We start from the raw sequence: 15837 nt of genomic DNA, 5'->3' as shown, positions 1-15837 counted from the left end.
CAACTCTCATCTCATCTCCAGTCAGTCATCCCAACTCTCATCTCATCTCCAGTCAGTCATCCCAACTCTCATCTCATCTTCAGTCAGTCATCCCAACTCTCATCTCCAGTCAGTCATCCCAACTCTCATCTCATCTCCAGTCAGTCATCCCAACACTCATCTCATCTCCAGTCAGTCATCCCAACTCTCATCTCATCTCCAGTCAGTCATCCCAACACTCATCTCATCTTCAGTCAGTCATCCCAACTCTCATCTCCAGTCAGTCATCCCAACTCTCATCTCATCTCATCTCCAGCCAGTCATCACAACACTCATCTCATCTCATCATCAGTCATCCCAACACTCATCTCATCTCATCATCAGTCATCCCAACTCTCATCTCATTTCCAGTCAGTCATCCCAACTCTCATCTCATCTCCAGTCAGTCATCCCAACACTCATCTCATCTCATCATCAGTCATCCCAACACTCATCTCATCTCCAGTCAGTCATCCCAACATCATCTCATCTCCAGTCAGTCATCCCAAAACTCATCTCATCTCCAGTCAGTCATCCCAACACTTATCTCATCTCCAGTCAGTCATCCCAACACTTATCTCATCTCCAGTCTGTCATCCCAAAACTCATCTCATCTCCAGTCAGTCATCCCAACACTTATCTCATCTCCAGTCTGTCATCCCAACTCTCATCTCCAGTCAGTCATCCCAACACTCATCTCATCTCCAGTCAGTCATCCCAAAACTCATCTCATCTCCAGTCAGTCATCCCAACACTTATCTCATCTCCAGTCTGTCATCCCAACTCTCATCTCCAGCCAGTCATCCCAACACTCATCTTATCTAATCACCAGTCATCCCAACATTGAGTCTGGCATCCCAACATGTCGATATACCGGATATGTTGATATATTTTTTCATGTGTATATACCGATAAAAAAAATCGTAATGAAAAAATAATACACCCAAGCGGGTTTGACGGTCAGCTCGGATACAAAACTTGATGGAACCGAGTGTTAATCACCCTTAGCGACTTCGGAAAGTGAAAACAGAATTCAAATTGAATTTAAAATAAACACGTGAGGCCGCTCGAAGCAAATATCTTCCCAACATCATTATACAATTTTCAAACCCGCGTTTATGGCCATGAAGTAAATACTCTAAATGTGTGCATTTAATGGCTGTATCCAGAACAAAGCTGGACACCAAATAAAAAGGACCCTCGGGCCACCGAGAAGCTCAATCACTCGCTGCCTGCACGTCTGCGCAGCGTCACATGCCCAGCCAGCTCGCTGTCGGATGAAATGCCCTATCAAGATCTTAAAACGTCCGTTTTTCACCGGAATTCTTTCATACTTGTCGAGCACATCTCCAAACCATCTAAGATATAAACATTAATCTCACAGACACTACGAATAAGCAGTCCTTCAGGAGGACAGGTTACGAGGTGAAGCAGTGAACGGAAAGCATGTGGTGTCCCTTCCAGAGTGTCACAGTGATTTGAATTGAATATATTTTCCTCATGAAAAGTGTGTTTCTGAGCGGATTTGCATGAAAATTATCTTCGTTAAACGTGTAGCTGCACCAGAAGGTCCCAAAAGTGAAAACAGAGATCAACTAGAGGGGGAGCACTCGGGAGAGTGCAAAACCTCCACCACCAATCCTGCTGGGTAACTCAAGTGAACCTTATATCTTATTCAATAAATATGTCAACAGTGCTGAGAGTTATAGTTCTTTTCTCCAACATTTTTTTTTTGGGGGGGTGGTTGGAAATCACTTAAAACATGTAGAAACGCAAAAAAAACATTTTTTCTTTTTTTTTGAGGGGGGGGGGTTGGAAATCACTTAAAATATGTAGAAATGCAAAAAAACATTTTTTCTTTTGGGGGGGGGGGGTTGGAAATCAGTTAAAATATGTAGAAATGCAAAAACAAAATTTTTTTTCTCGAACAATTTCTTTTGGGAGGGGGTAACAATTTTTTTAGGAGTGGGTTGGAAATCACTTAAGACATGTAGAAATGCAAAAAAAAAAAATTTTTTCTCTATTTTTTTTGCGGGGGGGGGGGGTGGTAACAATTTTTTAGGGGGTGGAAATCACTTAAAACATATAGAAATGTAAAAAAAAAAATCTAACAATTGTTTTTGGGGGGGGGGTTGAAATCACTTAAAACATGTAGAAATGCAAAAAAAAAATTTTTTTTTTCTCGAACAATTTTTTTTGGGGGGGGGGCGAGACCATGTCCAAAATTTAATGGCATGATCCTTGGACCAATCCTAACCCCCCCCACCAAGTTTCGTCAAAATCCGTCGAGGAGGTTTTCCGTAATACTGTACACAAACAAACAAACAAACAAGCAGTCATAGACTGGTACTTACGAAATCATCAACTTGACCTCTGACCTTGTCTAATAAAAGCTGTCTCTCGAGAAGGTAGCGACGCAAACCAGAAGTTTCTACGAGGATTCTGTATCAAACCATCAAAAATCGTAACGTCGACCGAAGCAAAAATCTCCATTTCTCGACGCAATTATATTATACCTTAACGTAACTCAATGACACGTCTGCTCGAACGCACTGCATCATGGGACGACCCGTGACGCGTCGAGTGAAATATTTTTTATACAATCTTAAAACGTCTCCAAAACATCCGATTTTTACCAGAATTTCGACAACCGAGTTTTAAGCGTCATAAGCGATCACAAAAACCGAAGACAAAATTAAAATCGAAGTGAAAACGAACTCGTAACGTCAAGCGAAGCAAAAATACTCCATTTCTCCACGTGAATTTACGGAATTATGTTTGACCTCACTGTGACCTTGACCTTTGACCGATTTTGACCAAAATCTAATCAGCACTCGCCCTCACCCTCCTGAATCACGTGGTGAAATTTGACATTTGTAGCTTCTTCCGTTCTCGAGTTATCGTGCCAACAAACAAACAAACAAACAAACAAACAAACAAACAAACAGAAACGGAAGGCATCGATCTTCTTCTTCTTCCTCTTTCGGCTTGCTCCCGTTAGGGGTCGCCACAGCGGATCAACAGTCTCCATTTCGCTCTCTCCTCCACATCTTCCATTGACACTCCAACCACCCGCATGTCCGCACTCACCGTATCCATGAACCTCTTCTTTGGCCTTCCTCTTCTCCTCCTGCCTGGCGGCTCCATCTTCAACATCCTTCTCCCGATATACTCCGTTTCCCTCCTGTGCAAATGTCCAAACCATCTCAATCTCGCCTCTCTCACTTTGTCTCCAAACCGTCCTACCTGCGCTGTCCCTCTAATATACTAATTTCTTATCCAATCCATCCTCGTCACTCCCAACGAGAATTGCAGCATCCTTAACTCTGCCACCTCCAGCTCTGCTTCCTGTCTTTTTGTTAGTGCCACCGCCTCCAAACCATACAACATAGCTGGTCTCACTACCGTCTTATATACTTTCCCCTTCACTCTTGCAGCGACCCTTCTGTCACAAATCACTCCTGCAACTCTTCTCCACCCACTCCATCCTGCCTGCACTCTCTTTTTCACTTCTCTCCTACACTCTCCATTACTTTGGACAGTTGATCCCAAGTATTTAAACCAATCCACCTTCCCCACCTCAACTCCTTGCAACCGCACCATACCACCACCCTCCCTCTCATTTACGCACATGTACTCCGTCTTACTCCGACTGACTATCATTCCCCTTCTCTCCAGTGCGTACCTCCACCGCTCAAGGCTCGATTCAGCCTGCTCCCTACTCTCCCTACAGATCATGATGTCATCCGCGAACATCATAGTCCATGGGGATTCCAGTCTGATCTCGTCCGTCAACCTGTCCGTCACCATTGCAAACAGGAAAGGGCTCAGAGTCGATCCTTGGTGCAATCCCACTTTTACCTTAAACCGGTCCGTCATTCCTACCGCACACCTCACCGCTGTCACACTGTCCTCATACATATCCTGCACGATCCTCACATACTTCTCCACCACTCCCGACTTCCTCATACAATGCCACAACTCCTCTCTTGGCACCCTATCATAAGCTTTCTCCAAATCCACAAACACACAATGTAACTCCTTCTGGCCTTCCCTATACTTCTCCAACAACATTCTCAAAGCAAACATCACATCAGTGGTGCTATTTCCTGGCATAAACCCATATTGCTGCTCCCAGATCGTCACCTCTCCTCTCAACCTACCTTCAACTACTCTTTCCCACAACTTTATGGTGTGGCTTAACAACTCTATCACTCTGTAAATTCCACAGCTAGGCACATCACCCTTATTCTTGAAAATCGGAACCAGTACACTTAATCTCCACTCCTCCGGCATCCTCTCACTTTCCAAGACTTCATTAAACAATCTGGTTAACAACCCCACTGCCATCTCTCCTAAGCACTTCCATGCCTCCACTGGTATACCATCTGGGCCAACCGCCTTTCCACTTTTCATCTTCTTCATAGCAGTCCTCACTTCATCCTTACTGATCCACCCCACTTCCTGATTCACTATCTCCACCTCTTCCAACCTTCTCTCTCTCTCATTTTCTTCATTCATCAGCTCCTCAAAGTACTCCATCCACCTTCTCAACACACTCTCCTCGCTCGTCAGCACATTCCCATTTGCGTCCTTTATCACCGTAACCTGCAGCACATCCTTCCCAGCTCGGTCCCTCTGTCTTGCCAATCGGTATAAATCTTTTTCCCCCTCTTTTGCATCCAACTTCTCATACAGCTCGTCATATGCCTTTTCCTTGGCCTTTGCCACCTCTCTTTTTGCCTTTCGCCGCCACTCCTTGTACTCCTGCCTACTTTCTTCATCTCTCTGACTATCCCACTTCTTTTTCACCAACCCCTTCTTCCTTATACTTTCCTGTACTTCCTCATTCCACCACCAAGTCTCCTTATCTTCCTTCCTCTGTCCAGATGTCACACCAAGTACCTTCCTAGCTATCTCCCTCACCACTTCTGCTGTCGTTGCCCAATCATCCCACCCATCTTTACCACCATCCAACGCCTGTCTCACCTCCTCCCTAAATTTCACGCAACAGTCTTCCTCCTTCAGCTTCCACCATCTGGTCCTTGGTTCAGCCCTCACTCTCTTCCTCAACCTCACCTCTAAAATCATCCTACAGACCACCAATCGATGCTGTCGAGCTATACTCTCCCCTGCCACCACCTTCCAGTCACTAATCTCTTTCAGGTTGCATCTCCTGCTTAAGATGTAATCCACCTGTGTGCACTTTCCTCCACTCTTGTATGTCACCCTGTGTTCCTCCTTCTTCTTGAAATACGTATTTACCACTGCCATTTCCATTCTTTTTGCAAACTCTACCACCATTTGCCCTTCCACATTTCTCTTGTTGAGACCGTACATACCCATCACCTCCTCATCCTCTTTATTCCCTTCCCCAACATGCCCATTGAAATCTGCTCCAATCACCACTCTTTCATCCTTGGATACACTCTCCACCACTTCATCTAACTCACTCCAGAAATCTTCTTTATACTCCATCTCACACCCCAAATGCGGTGCATATACACTGATGACATTCATCATCACCCCTTCAATTTCCAACTTCACACTCATCACTCGGTCAGACACTCTCCTCACCTCCAATACCCTCTTCACAGAATCTTCCTTCAGGATTACCCCGACACCATTTCTCCTCCCATCCACACCATGGTAGAACAGTTTGAAATCACCTCCAATGCTCCTAGCCTTACTCCCCATCCACTTGGTCTCTTGTACACACAGTATGTCCACCTTTCTTCTCTCCATCATATCAGCCAAATCTCGCCCTTTGCCAGTCATCGTCCCAACATTCAGAGTTCCAACTCTCACCTCCACACTTCTACCCTTCCCCCTCTCCCACTGCCTCCGGACTCGCATTCCCCGTCTCCTTCTCCTCCTTCGCCCAGCAGTAGCACAATTTCCACTGGTACCCTGCTGACCACCGGTACCGGTGGCGGTCGTTGGGAACCCGGGCCTCGACCGATCCGGTTTGGAAATTCGTTTTGTTGTCCGCATAATGATTTGGCATAGGTTTTTATGCCGGACGCCCTTCCTGACGCAACCCTGGTCGCCTCTTACGACACACAGGGATATGGTACACCTATTCGAACCGGGGCATACAACGGGCCCAGTACAACTGGTGCTCATTTCGCCGACCTCGGAAGGATGGCAGGCTGAGTCAACCCCCTGGTGTTTTCGACTTGGTATATATATATATATATATATATATATATATATATATATATATATATATATATATATATATATATATATATATATATATACATATACATACATACATCAAACAGAAGTCATCAATATACTTACGAAATCTTTAGATTTCGTAAGTAACAAACAAACAGAAAGGGGTGAAAACAGTAACCTCCATCCATCTTCGAAGATGGCGGAGGTTAACTAGAACTTAAGACAGACTCGTTATATGTCATGGAAACGGATGGAAGCCCATGTAGTCCATGAGCTGAGATGGAAATTGGTACCATCTTGAGGGACCAGAAAAAAGTGATATGACTGATTGAAGACACAAATGTAGATAACAAAACAGCATGATGGACCTTTCAGTCGAGTAGCTCAAGTTAATTATCTCCAATTTTCTGTTTTAGACCATTAATCGCTCAGACGGCGCTTTTGTGGACAAGATTTAAGGGTGTGTGGTCAGGTCGTGCCACGTATCTTTATTCTTCCACATCATATAGCGTATTCCCACCTACCATTGGAAAGCGGACTTAATTTCCTATCCATTGGTATATAATATGTGACTATAAGTTAAATGATAAGTATTTTATAGGCTATAACGTGCTTCGCTAAATAATCGTGCAAGGCAAATTTGAGAGCAAAAACGGTCATTAAAAGTTTACTTGTTCATCGATCATAACATTCTCGAACATGGATATAGCCAATGTTATTTCTTCTATATAGAGCGATATCTTAATATTATTTCAGGACGTTTAGCAGCTTTCTGTGATAATTATTAGACAAGTTATAGCGTTTTTCATGTTAAAACCCCTTGCGTAAAGAGCGCTTTTGTGCATCGACTCTTCGGCCATAATACCTCGTCTTTATCAGAGTATCAAGGGAAGGAAACTGGGCTCTACATTTGGCTGATATCCGAAGTATCATTCCTTGGTGCTTTGCATATGACAGGCTGAACTATGCCGAGTATCTACCAGTCTATTACTGCCAAATGACCAGGCTCTCCGAGACGCACCCAGAGGTTGATCAGCACATGCTAGAAGGAGGTTTCTCAGGATAATTAGGTGCAACCAATACATTTGGTGGACTTCCTGTTGACCAAACCATTGAAGAAACAGTCAATAAAGACACACAGACAGCCGGAGGCACAAAGGGATTCAGCTTGAAGCCTGCTGCTGTTAGCAGGTACTATGTCACAGCAGAATATAGAAGTACCTGTCTTAAACAAATGAGGCTGATGATAGATGATAGCTGCAGCAAAAGAATGGTTCACACAGATTTGTCAGCTTCAAGAATGCGCAAGGATGAGACTGATGTTGACAGTTTGATTTATCTGATGGAAGACACCTGGACAAACCCATTCAGTCAAAATCCTTCAGAGCTGATAAGCATCTCAACTGGTGCTGGTGTGTCCCCAGAAGTTGCCAATGATCTTTTGACTGCTCACAAGAAAGGGGATGCAGCATATACAGATTCTCAAATACAGCGTATTGAAGGACGAGAAAACCCATTCTTTGACAGATTGCCAAAGATGCAGTTGAAGACATTTGATAATGCCCACAAAAGGATCAGCAGAAAACTACCCAACAAGGAACAAGTCCTCAAAAGTGACAATAAACTGTTTGGACAGATGATACTCGTAGCTTCCAGCAGAAAGTTGACCATGAATGATGTACTGAAACACCCCCTCGGCCCCCTTCCTTCGTCCTTGGCCAACTGTGATGGTACTATGAAGAAAACCAACAAAGCAGCTCTTTCCAGAAAGCTTGAAAGTAAGGTCTCTGCTGCGGAAAACGTCCAACACCCCATCAGCATGTATCATTGATGGCATGAGTATTGTACAGAAGCTGAAAGGGGAGAAACTCACTTTTGATGAAGTGGCTGATATGCTTCTTTCAGCTGTGCTGAATATATCAGCAAGTAGCAACAGTGTTGATGTAGTAATTGACATCTACAAACAGATGTCTATAAAAGATGCAGAAAGGGCCCTGAGGTCGACTGATGGAGGTATCCGCTTCACAAACATAGCACCCGGTCACCGAATACACCAATGGAGGCGTCTTCTGTCTTGTGACATCAGCAAGACGAAGCTGATCAAATTCGTCACAGAGCAATGGGGAACAGAGCCCTACAGAATAAGACTTAAAGACAAGGTCCTTTATGTCACATGTGAGGATAGCTGCACCAAGATCACCCGTGAGGCTGGAGTTGAAGTTGACGAGCTCTGTTCATCTCACGAGGAAGCAGACACACACTTGCTACTACACTGTACGGATGCATCGTCAAGTTTCCATTCTGTGATAGTTGCTTCAGAAGACACAGACGTCATGATGCTATCTCTGGCTTTTCATGATGACAGACTGTAATCTGTTCATCCGATGTGGATCATCAATCCGCATCAGACTTGTTGACATAACAAAAGTTGCTAGTGCTCTCGGCAGAAAATTCTGTAAAGCTTTATTGGGATTGCATTCCGACACAGGCTGCGACACAGTAAGCGCTTTCAGTGGCCGTGGAAAGGTGACAGGGCTCAAACTCCTCATCAACAATCCAAGGTTTCAGACAGCTTTCAGTGACTTCGGGAAAGACGGGACACTACAGGATGATCTCTTCCATGTGCTTGAGGAATTCACTTGCAAGCTGTACATGTCGCAAACTGAAATCACAGAAGTTAACGAGATGCGGTTTCAGTTGTTCCGTGCTAAGAATGGTGATATCCAGTCAGGACAAATCCCTCCTTGTCAGGATTGTTTGAAGCTTCATGCTACCAGAGCATGTTACCAAGCAGCCATTTGGCACCACAGTCTTGAAGTAACTCCACGTGTACCCAGTCCACTTGACTGTAATGGTTGGGTATTGGATGACGATGGTAGACTTGCCATTGAGTGGATGTCTGGTGCCCCAGCTCCTGATGTTGTTCTGGAATTTTTATCCTGCAAGTGTAAACGGGAGTGTAGGCTGCCATCGTGCACATGCATGGTCAATGGCCGAAGCTGCACAGCTGCTTGTGTTCTCCAGGAGTGTGTGAACATGAAGGTCCAAGATGAACAGTCGGACTGCAGCGTGGATCATGAGGACGATGACGACAGTGACGTTGACAATTGATACTCCATATCTCTCAAATTATTTGTCATTGCCTGTTTCTGTTTAATGATTATGTCGAATAGTTATTTTCTTTATTCAACACTGTGGGATTAAAGATAACTCTGTGGCACATTCTATTCAAAATTGTTCAAGAACTTCACAACATACATGCGTTTTCTTCTGCTATTGAATTGAACACGTAGCATCTTTGAAACTATGTCAGATTAATTAATAAAACTTAGTATCCTTTTAATTTTGCAGTTTGGAAGTAAAATGCATGATTTGTGATATGGATGTGATTAAAATTTCCTTTCAAATAAAGTGCATTACATTTGAGTAACGACACCACCGAATCATAAACGTGATAAAATCAGCGTATTTTGTGGATATACCCCTGCTGCACATAAAGCTGCGTAAAATGCTTGAGCTACTCTACTCAAATACCCATCGTGCATTTTTGTGTTCCAGATACATCAACAACAGAAAACCACTAAAAACCTTGGTCCCTCAAGATGGTACCAATTGGCCAGAAATGGCCCTCCAGCTCATGGACTAATGGAAGCTACCTCTCGCCGCAATGTATTCCACACAGACCGGGGATATAAACATTAAATTTTCACAAAACTTAATGAAACCGAGTGTTAATCAACCTTAGCGACGATGAAAAGTGAAAACAGAATTTAAATGAAACTTAAAATAACCACGCGATGCCGTGTTGAAGTCAACGGATCTCGTGTTGCCCAATAAACAGGGCCAGTCGACAGGGTTAACGAGAAACTAGTTGGTCAAATTAAATCTTCCTAATAACCCCTATGAAACCCATTATGCATTATAGCCGTCCGATGGTTCCTTTTAGGCCATTCGACCAATCGGTCATTTTACACTTGATGACCCTGTAACCTTGACCCCGAGGCGAAAATGTGAAAAAGGGCTCAGACGAGGTATAGAGAGCAACTAGTATTATCATCGTGTCAAGATAGAACTCAATCGGCCGAGACATCTCAGAGGAGAAATAAAAATAAAAATAAAAATTGTTGACAGACGGATGGATGGACGGACAGGCAGACAGACAGACAGACAGAGACGGACGGACCTGAGGACATCGAACGGTTTTGCTGACCTAATAAAAACAACCTTGTATATCACCAACAGATCGAAGAAAGATGTTTACAATCTTTAAATATCGTAAATGATTTAAAAAGCTTTGATGCACTCGGCATCTCAGATACACCTGAACCAGGGTAACATATGACGTCAAGACGTACCAGGGAGTAGGTACAGTAGGTTTTAACTTTTAACCTTCAGCACCCGAGCACCGCATAAGCAATCGTGTTTTTCTTTGCTCTTGTGGCTGTTTTTAAAGCAATGGCCAATTGGTTATTTTTAAGAATCGGGTGTGCTTTAGAAAGCCTGTGCAGATTACCGACACGGCGATCCGCGATCGTTATACCGGTATGATATTCATTCCGGTACGAAGCAATACTGGGCACACATGTTCCATCGTGTTGAGTGGCCGTAATCATGGAGCTAGTTACCAAATCTGGATGCAGCAGTTTCCTCGAGTAAACCATCATGGCTCCTTGGAAAACGTTGGTCACGATCGCTGGAAATAAAAGACAAAGCTGGTTGAGAGATAAGGGAACAGAACATCCTCAAATTGTGAGTGAAGTAATCGTGTCATGTCGGAAATTTAAACCAAATAATAAAATATTCTAATGTCAGGTGCGCAAATGAACGCACGAGTGGTACCAGGTATCGGCAAATAGGTGGTCGAGCCGTTACTCACTGTGTTTCCGCCTCGTACCACCAAGAGCCAGATGGAGGCTGTTGAGGAACCATGACAGGAAGTCGATTGGGTCACCTGAAGTGCAAGGAAAGGTCAGGTCAGGTCAGGTATGGGAGCATGTGCCAGAACAGCGCGTCGCTGCGTCCACTTTCCGCCGGTACTCCAGGGGCCTCCGTCTGGCCATCCCCCAGGCAGATGCCAGGCCCATCCCCATCTCCTTGAGATGATGGTCAACCTGCTGCAACCATGAGGCACGTGGTCGGCCCACTGGCCTCCTCCACTCATGAGACTCCCTCGCTGAGAGAATCTGGTGAGCAGGATCAGCGTCAGGAAAAACGAGCCACATGTCCATACAGTCGCAGCTGACGCTCACGGACTATGCAGGTAACAAATCTCATCCGAGTCTCTCTCAGCAACCGCTCGTTGGACACAAAATCCGACCAGCGATAGCCAAGGATTCTCCGAAGAGACCTGGTACCAAAGGAATTAAGTCTCCGTCTCAGATCCTTGGTCAAAGTCCAAGTCTCGCACCCATAGAGCAAGACTGGAAGTACCAAGGACCTGAAGACTCGGACTTTCGTCCTCCCGCACAGGTACCGGCAGCGCCACACCCCATGATCCAGTGAATCCATGACTCCCAGGCCCGACCCAGGCGACTATTGACCTCCGGCTCACAACCTGCGGAGACATGAATATCACTGCCAAGGTAAGTGAATCGATCCACGACCTCAACATCCTCACCACAAACAGACACAGACAGGACAGCAGCATCCAAGATGTCACCGAAAGCCTGGATCTTAGTTTTGACCCAAGAAACCTGTAATCCCAACGGCTCCGACTCCTCATTCAGCACCTCGAGGGCCCCTAAGAGGATGTCTAAAGTCTCCGCAAAGATGACTGCATCATCTGCAAAATCAAGGTCCGAGATCTTGACATTGCCAAACGATGCACCGCAATTTGATCTCTCCGACATCCTCCCAAAATCCAGTCCATACAAGTGCTGAAAAGCGTGGGGGCAAGTACACATCCCTGACGAACTCCAGTAACAACTGGAAATAAGTCAGAGATTGTACCACCACACTTCACAGCACTCTCAGTACCAGAGTAGAGTTCAGACATCAGATCGATCAGTTTCGGTGGCACCCCACGAAGACCAAGAATCCTCCAGAGGACATCCCGATTCACTGAATCGAACGCTTTACAGAGATCAACATAGGCTGCAAGCAGCCCCTGCCGAAACTCTCGTCTACGTTCTCGGTGAGGACACGAAGTGCAAGGATACGGTCAATCGTTGACCTCTTTGGTGTAAAGCCTGACTGCTCTGGACGCTGGTGCTCAAGCAGATGGTGGCGAACCCTATCAAGAATTATCCGAGCAAAGACCTTGCCCGGCACTGAGAGCAGCGTCACCCCTCGGTAGTTGTTGCAGTCTTGGCGATCACCCTTCCTTTCCAGAGAGGGACAACAAGGCCCCTCTTCCAATCAGTTGGGATGATGCCTGTGTTCCAGGCAGAGCACAAAACTGCATGCAACGACACGAGTGCAGCATTTCCACCAGCCTTGAGAAGTTCAGCATGGATGCCACAGACCCCTGGAGCTTTGCTTCTGCTTCAACTGGTTCACCGCAGCCCGTGTTTCCACAAGCGATGGTGGACCACAGTTGATTCGAGGGTCAGCAACAGGGATTGTAACACCCTTGACGTCCAACTCGACAGCTGGGGGATCAGCCTGGTACAACCGCTCAAAGTAACTGCCCAGCGGGCCTTCACTTCAGACTCCTCTGTCAAGAGCCTACCACTCTCTGCTCGAACTGCAGTGCTCCGAGGGATGGGCTTGGATGAACGTAATGCGCGAATTCCCTGCAAGCGGGACGAGAATCACCTGTCCACAGGTGATGCTCTACCTCCTCACAGATTCCTCGCACATAGGCCTCCTTGTCCACCCTCAGTGCACGTACAGTTTTACGCCTCAGCTCCCTGAACAGCTCAGCTCTGCCATTCAGCCTGGCCCTGCGACTCTGGTCAATGGTATCCAGTGTCCCTTGAGAGACAAAATTCTTCTTTGCCCTGCGGTGAACTCCAAGGCATCCACTGGCAACATCAAGGACGGTGGTCTTGAAGGTGCTCCACAACTCTTCAGGACCGTCCAAAGCACCCAGACCCCCCAAGTGTCCACTCAGCCTGTTCGCAAACTCCTCAGCTACTCTCTCATCCCTGAGCTTGGCAACATCCAGCCTAGGCTGGGATGGTACCATTCTCCAGGATTTAAGGTGCAGCTTTAGAGTTGCTACAACAAGCCTGTGGTCAGTATTGAGGAACTGAGCACTCCGGTAGACCCTGCAGTTCTGGATCATCCTCCAACGACCGTCAATGAGGACATGGTCAATCTCCCTTTGCCACACCGCCAGCGTTGGAATACCAAGTCCAGCGATGAGCTATGGGGCGCTGAAACCATGAACCAGCCACCCTAAGTCCATGACTTCTTGCAAAGTCAAGGAACTTAGTGCTATTCTGGTTCATAGTTCCTGACCCATGGGGACCAACACACACCTCATAACCATCCCTATCAGTTCCAGTCGATGCATTGAAATCCCCAAGACTAGAAGTGTTTCTCGTCGGGGGCCCTGAACAACCACAGACTGGAGCGTGCCGTAGAATGCAACCTGCAGGGTGAGATCACTCTCCTCAGTCGGAGCATAAATAGAGACCAGGGAAATGACACCTAAGGAGTGGCGAATCCTTAATCTCATAATACGCTCGTTGACCGGTGTTACCTCAATTATCATTGGGGTCAGCTTATTGGACACAGCTACAGCAACTCCTTGGGTATGGTAAACATCAGAGCGACTCAGACCAATAGTAGGTGTAACCACCCACCATTATCTCGCCGCAATCCGTCTCCGAACCTCAGAGAGAGCAGCAATCCCGATGTCCAAACGCTTGAGCTCAGATGATAACAGAGACAGGTGATCATCCTCTCTTAGGGATAGGACATTCCAGGCACCCACCCGAAGGGACCGCCTCAGGGTTAACCCAAGGAGACCGCCGTCTGGTGGACGACACCTCAGCACCACTCCGACACACTCTCCGCAATCTGACCCAGGGATGTTACCCGTGGTTTCCTCCTATCAAAGATTGGGGGTCCCGAAGGCTTTGCCTCAATCCCGTCATCCGTGAGCTGCCCTGCGAAGGGAAGCTGCACAGGGAGGTACGCTCCACGGAGTGGGTTTTCAGATTTTTTTTGCGTTTTTGCGTTTTGCGGAATGAAGCGTTTTACGGTGGCCGGAGTGCAAATCCTGCCACCAACCTCCGAGTAAGAAGTGACCCAACTGCAGGAGGACGTCCGCAGACACAGTTGGGCACTAGATATGGATGGCCGTTGGCTCACAAGGAGCTCCTCCGCCCTTTGACAGGTTTTGTTTTTAATCCTGCTGGGTGTCCATATCCAAACACCCTCCTCACCAGAAAACCTGGTGGGGGAGACGGTTTAGTCGCCGACAACCCGACCATGGAACAGGTTAGTACAGGTTTACATGGTACCTGTAGCAGGTCACAGATCGAACCTGACCTGACTATGACTATGCAAGGAAAGGAAGGGTTGGAATGGAGGATTGAGGCAATGAAGCGGAAGATTCAAGCAAACAAGCTATACCGGCGGTCCATTGCATCTTCGTTTGAACACCAAACTCGAGTTTTACACAAGTGAAGCCAAACTTGCCGTTTGTTCCCACTTTTACATTCATCAACAAAGGGTCTTCAGTGGGGCCTTCCATTTCTGTATTCTTAAAGAGCAGGTTTTGGGTCGCTGATGACTTCGCGTGATTCGAAAGTTGCAATCACATTAATAATCGTTGGGCAATTATTTTCTTACATTTGAAACTCAAAATATGCTAAAATTAACTTTTGAGTCAAAACTTATGTCAGTGATCGAAAAACAGACCGGAATTTACCGAAGATGCTATGACGTCACGTTCTCCGAAAACTTTGTCAACATTCGGAAAGAGCGTGTGAACAATGGCGAGATACGAATCAGAGAGTGATTTCAGCGGCGATGAAATTGAGTGCTTTCGTTCCGATATTGCCGAGGACGAGTCGGAGGATGATGGGAATTTATACTATGGAGTTTCTGGCCCTGAGCCATATAAATTTGAGCCACTTGGAAGTGCCAGAAAACGGCCTATTTCGTGTACAAGTGGCAGGACTGACTGTCCGGTAGTTCACACTGGCAGACTCCACCAGACAGATTGGTTTGTAGATTTTCATTTTCTTATTTGATGCATAAAATAATGTAAAGTTTGATGAGTCTGTGACTTAATATAATAATTTTTAACCTCCGCCATCGAAGATGGATGGAGGTTACTGTTTTCACCCCTTTCTGTTTGTTTGTTTGTTTGTGAACAGTATTACGGAAAAACTCCGACGGATTTCGACGAAACTTGGTGGGGGGGTTAGGTCTGGTCCAAGGATCATGCCATTAGATTTTGGACTTGGTCCAAAATCCAATATGGCCGCTGTGGCGGGCAATTTGAAAAAATATTTGAATTTTTTTTTGCATTTCTACATGTTTTAAGTGATTTCTAACCCCCCCCCCCAAAAAAAATCGTTTGAGAAAAAAAATTTTTGCAACTTTTTTTTTCAACAAAATTTCGACTTTTTTTTGCATTTCTACATGTTTTAAGTGATTTCTAACCCCCCCCCCAAAAAAAAATTGTTAGAGAAAAAAAAATTTGCAAATTTTTTTCAACAAAATTTCGATTTCTTT

The 15837-nt window shown here is 45.7% G+C and overlaps 1 protein-coding gene across 2 annotated transcripts in view; it reads right to left on the bottom strand.

Annotated features, from left to right (window-relative positions):
• The window catches only part of USP39 (ubiquitin specific peptidase 39), a 63837-nt gene that overhangs the window by 20434 nt on the left and 27566 nt on the right, over positions 1 to 15837 (bottom strand). For both annotated transcript variants that reach the window (XM_085880507.1, XM_085880508.1), the window contains exons 9-10: positions 11078 to 11152; positions 10827 to 10894 (exon numbers count right to left, since the gene is read on the bottom strand). In XM_085880507.1, coding sequence (XP_085736633.1) covers positions 10827 to 10894; positions 11078 to 11152 — 143 coding nt within the window. The remainder of the gene's footprint in view (positions 1 to 10826; positions 10895 to 11077; positions 11153 to 15837) is intronic.

Source organism: Eptatretus burgeri, chromosome 5, assembly GCF_056783735.1.
Source record: "Eptatretus burgeri isolate ZD-2024b chromosome 5, Ebu_testis_v1, whole genome shotgun sequence".
In the NCBI taxonomy this organism is placed as follows: Eukaryota; Metazoa; Chordata; class Myxini; order Myxiniformes; family Myxinidae; genus Eptatretus; species Eptatretus burgeri.
Note: the sequence above shows the minus strand (reverse complement) of the source record. Positions and strands in the feature narration are given on the sequence as shown.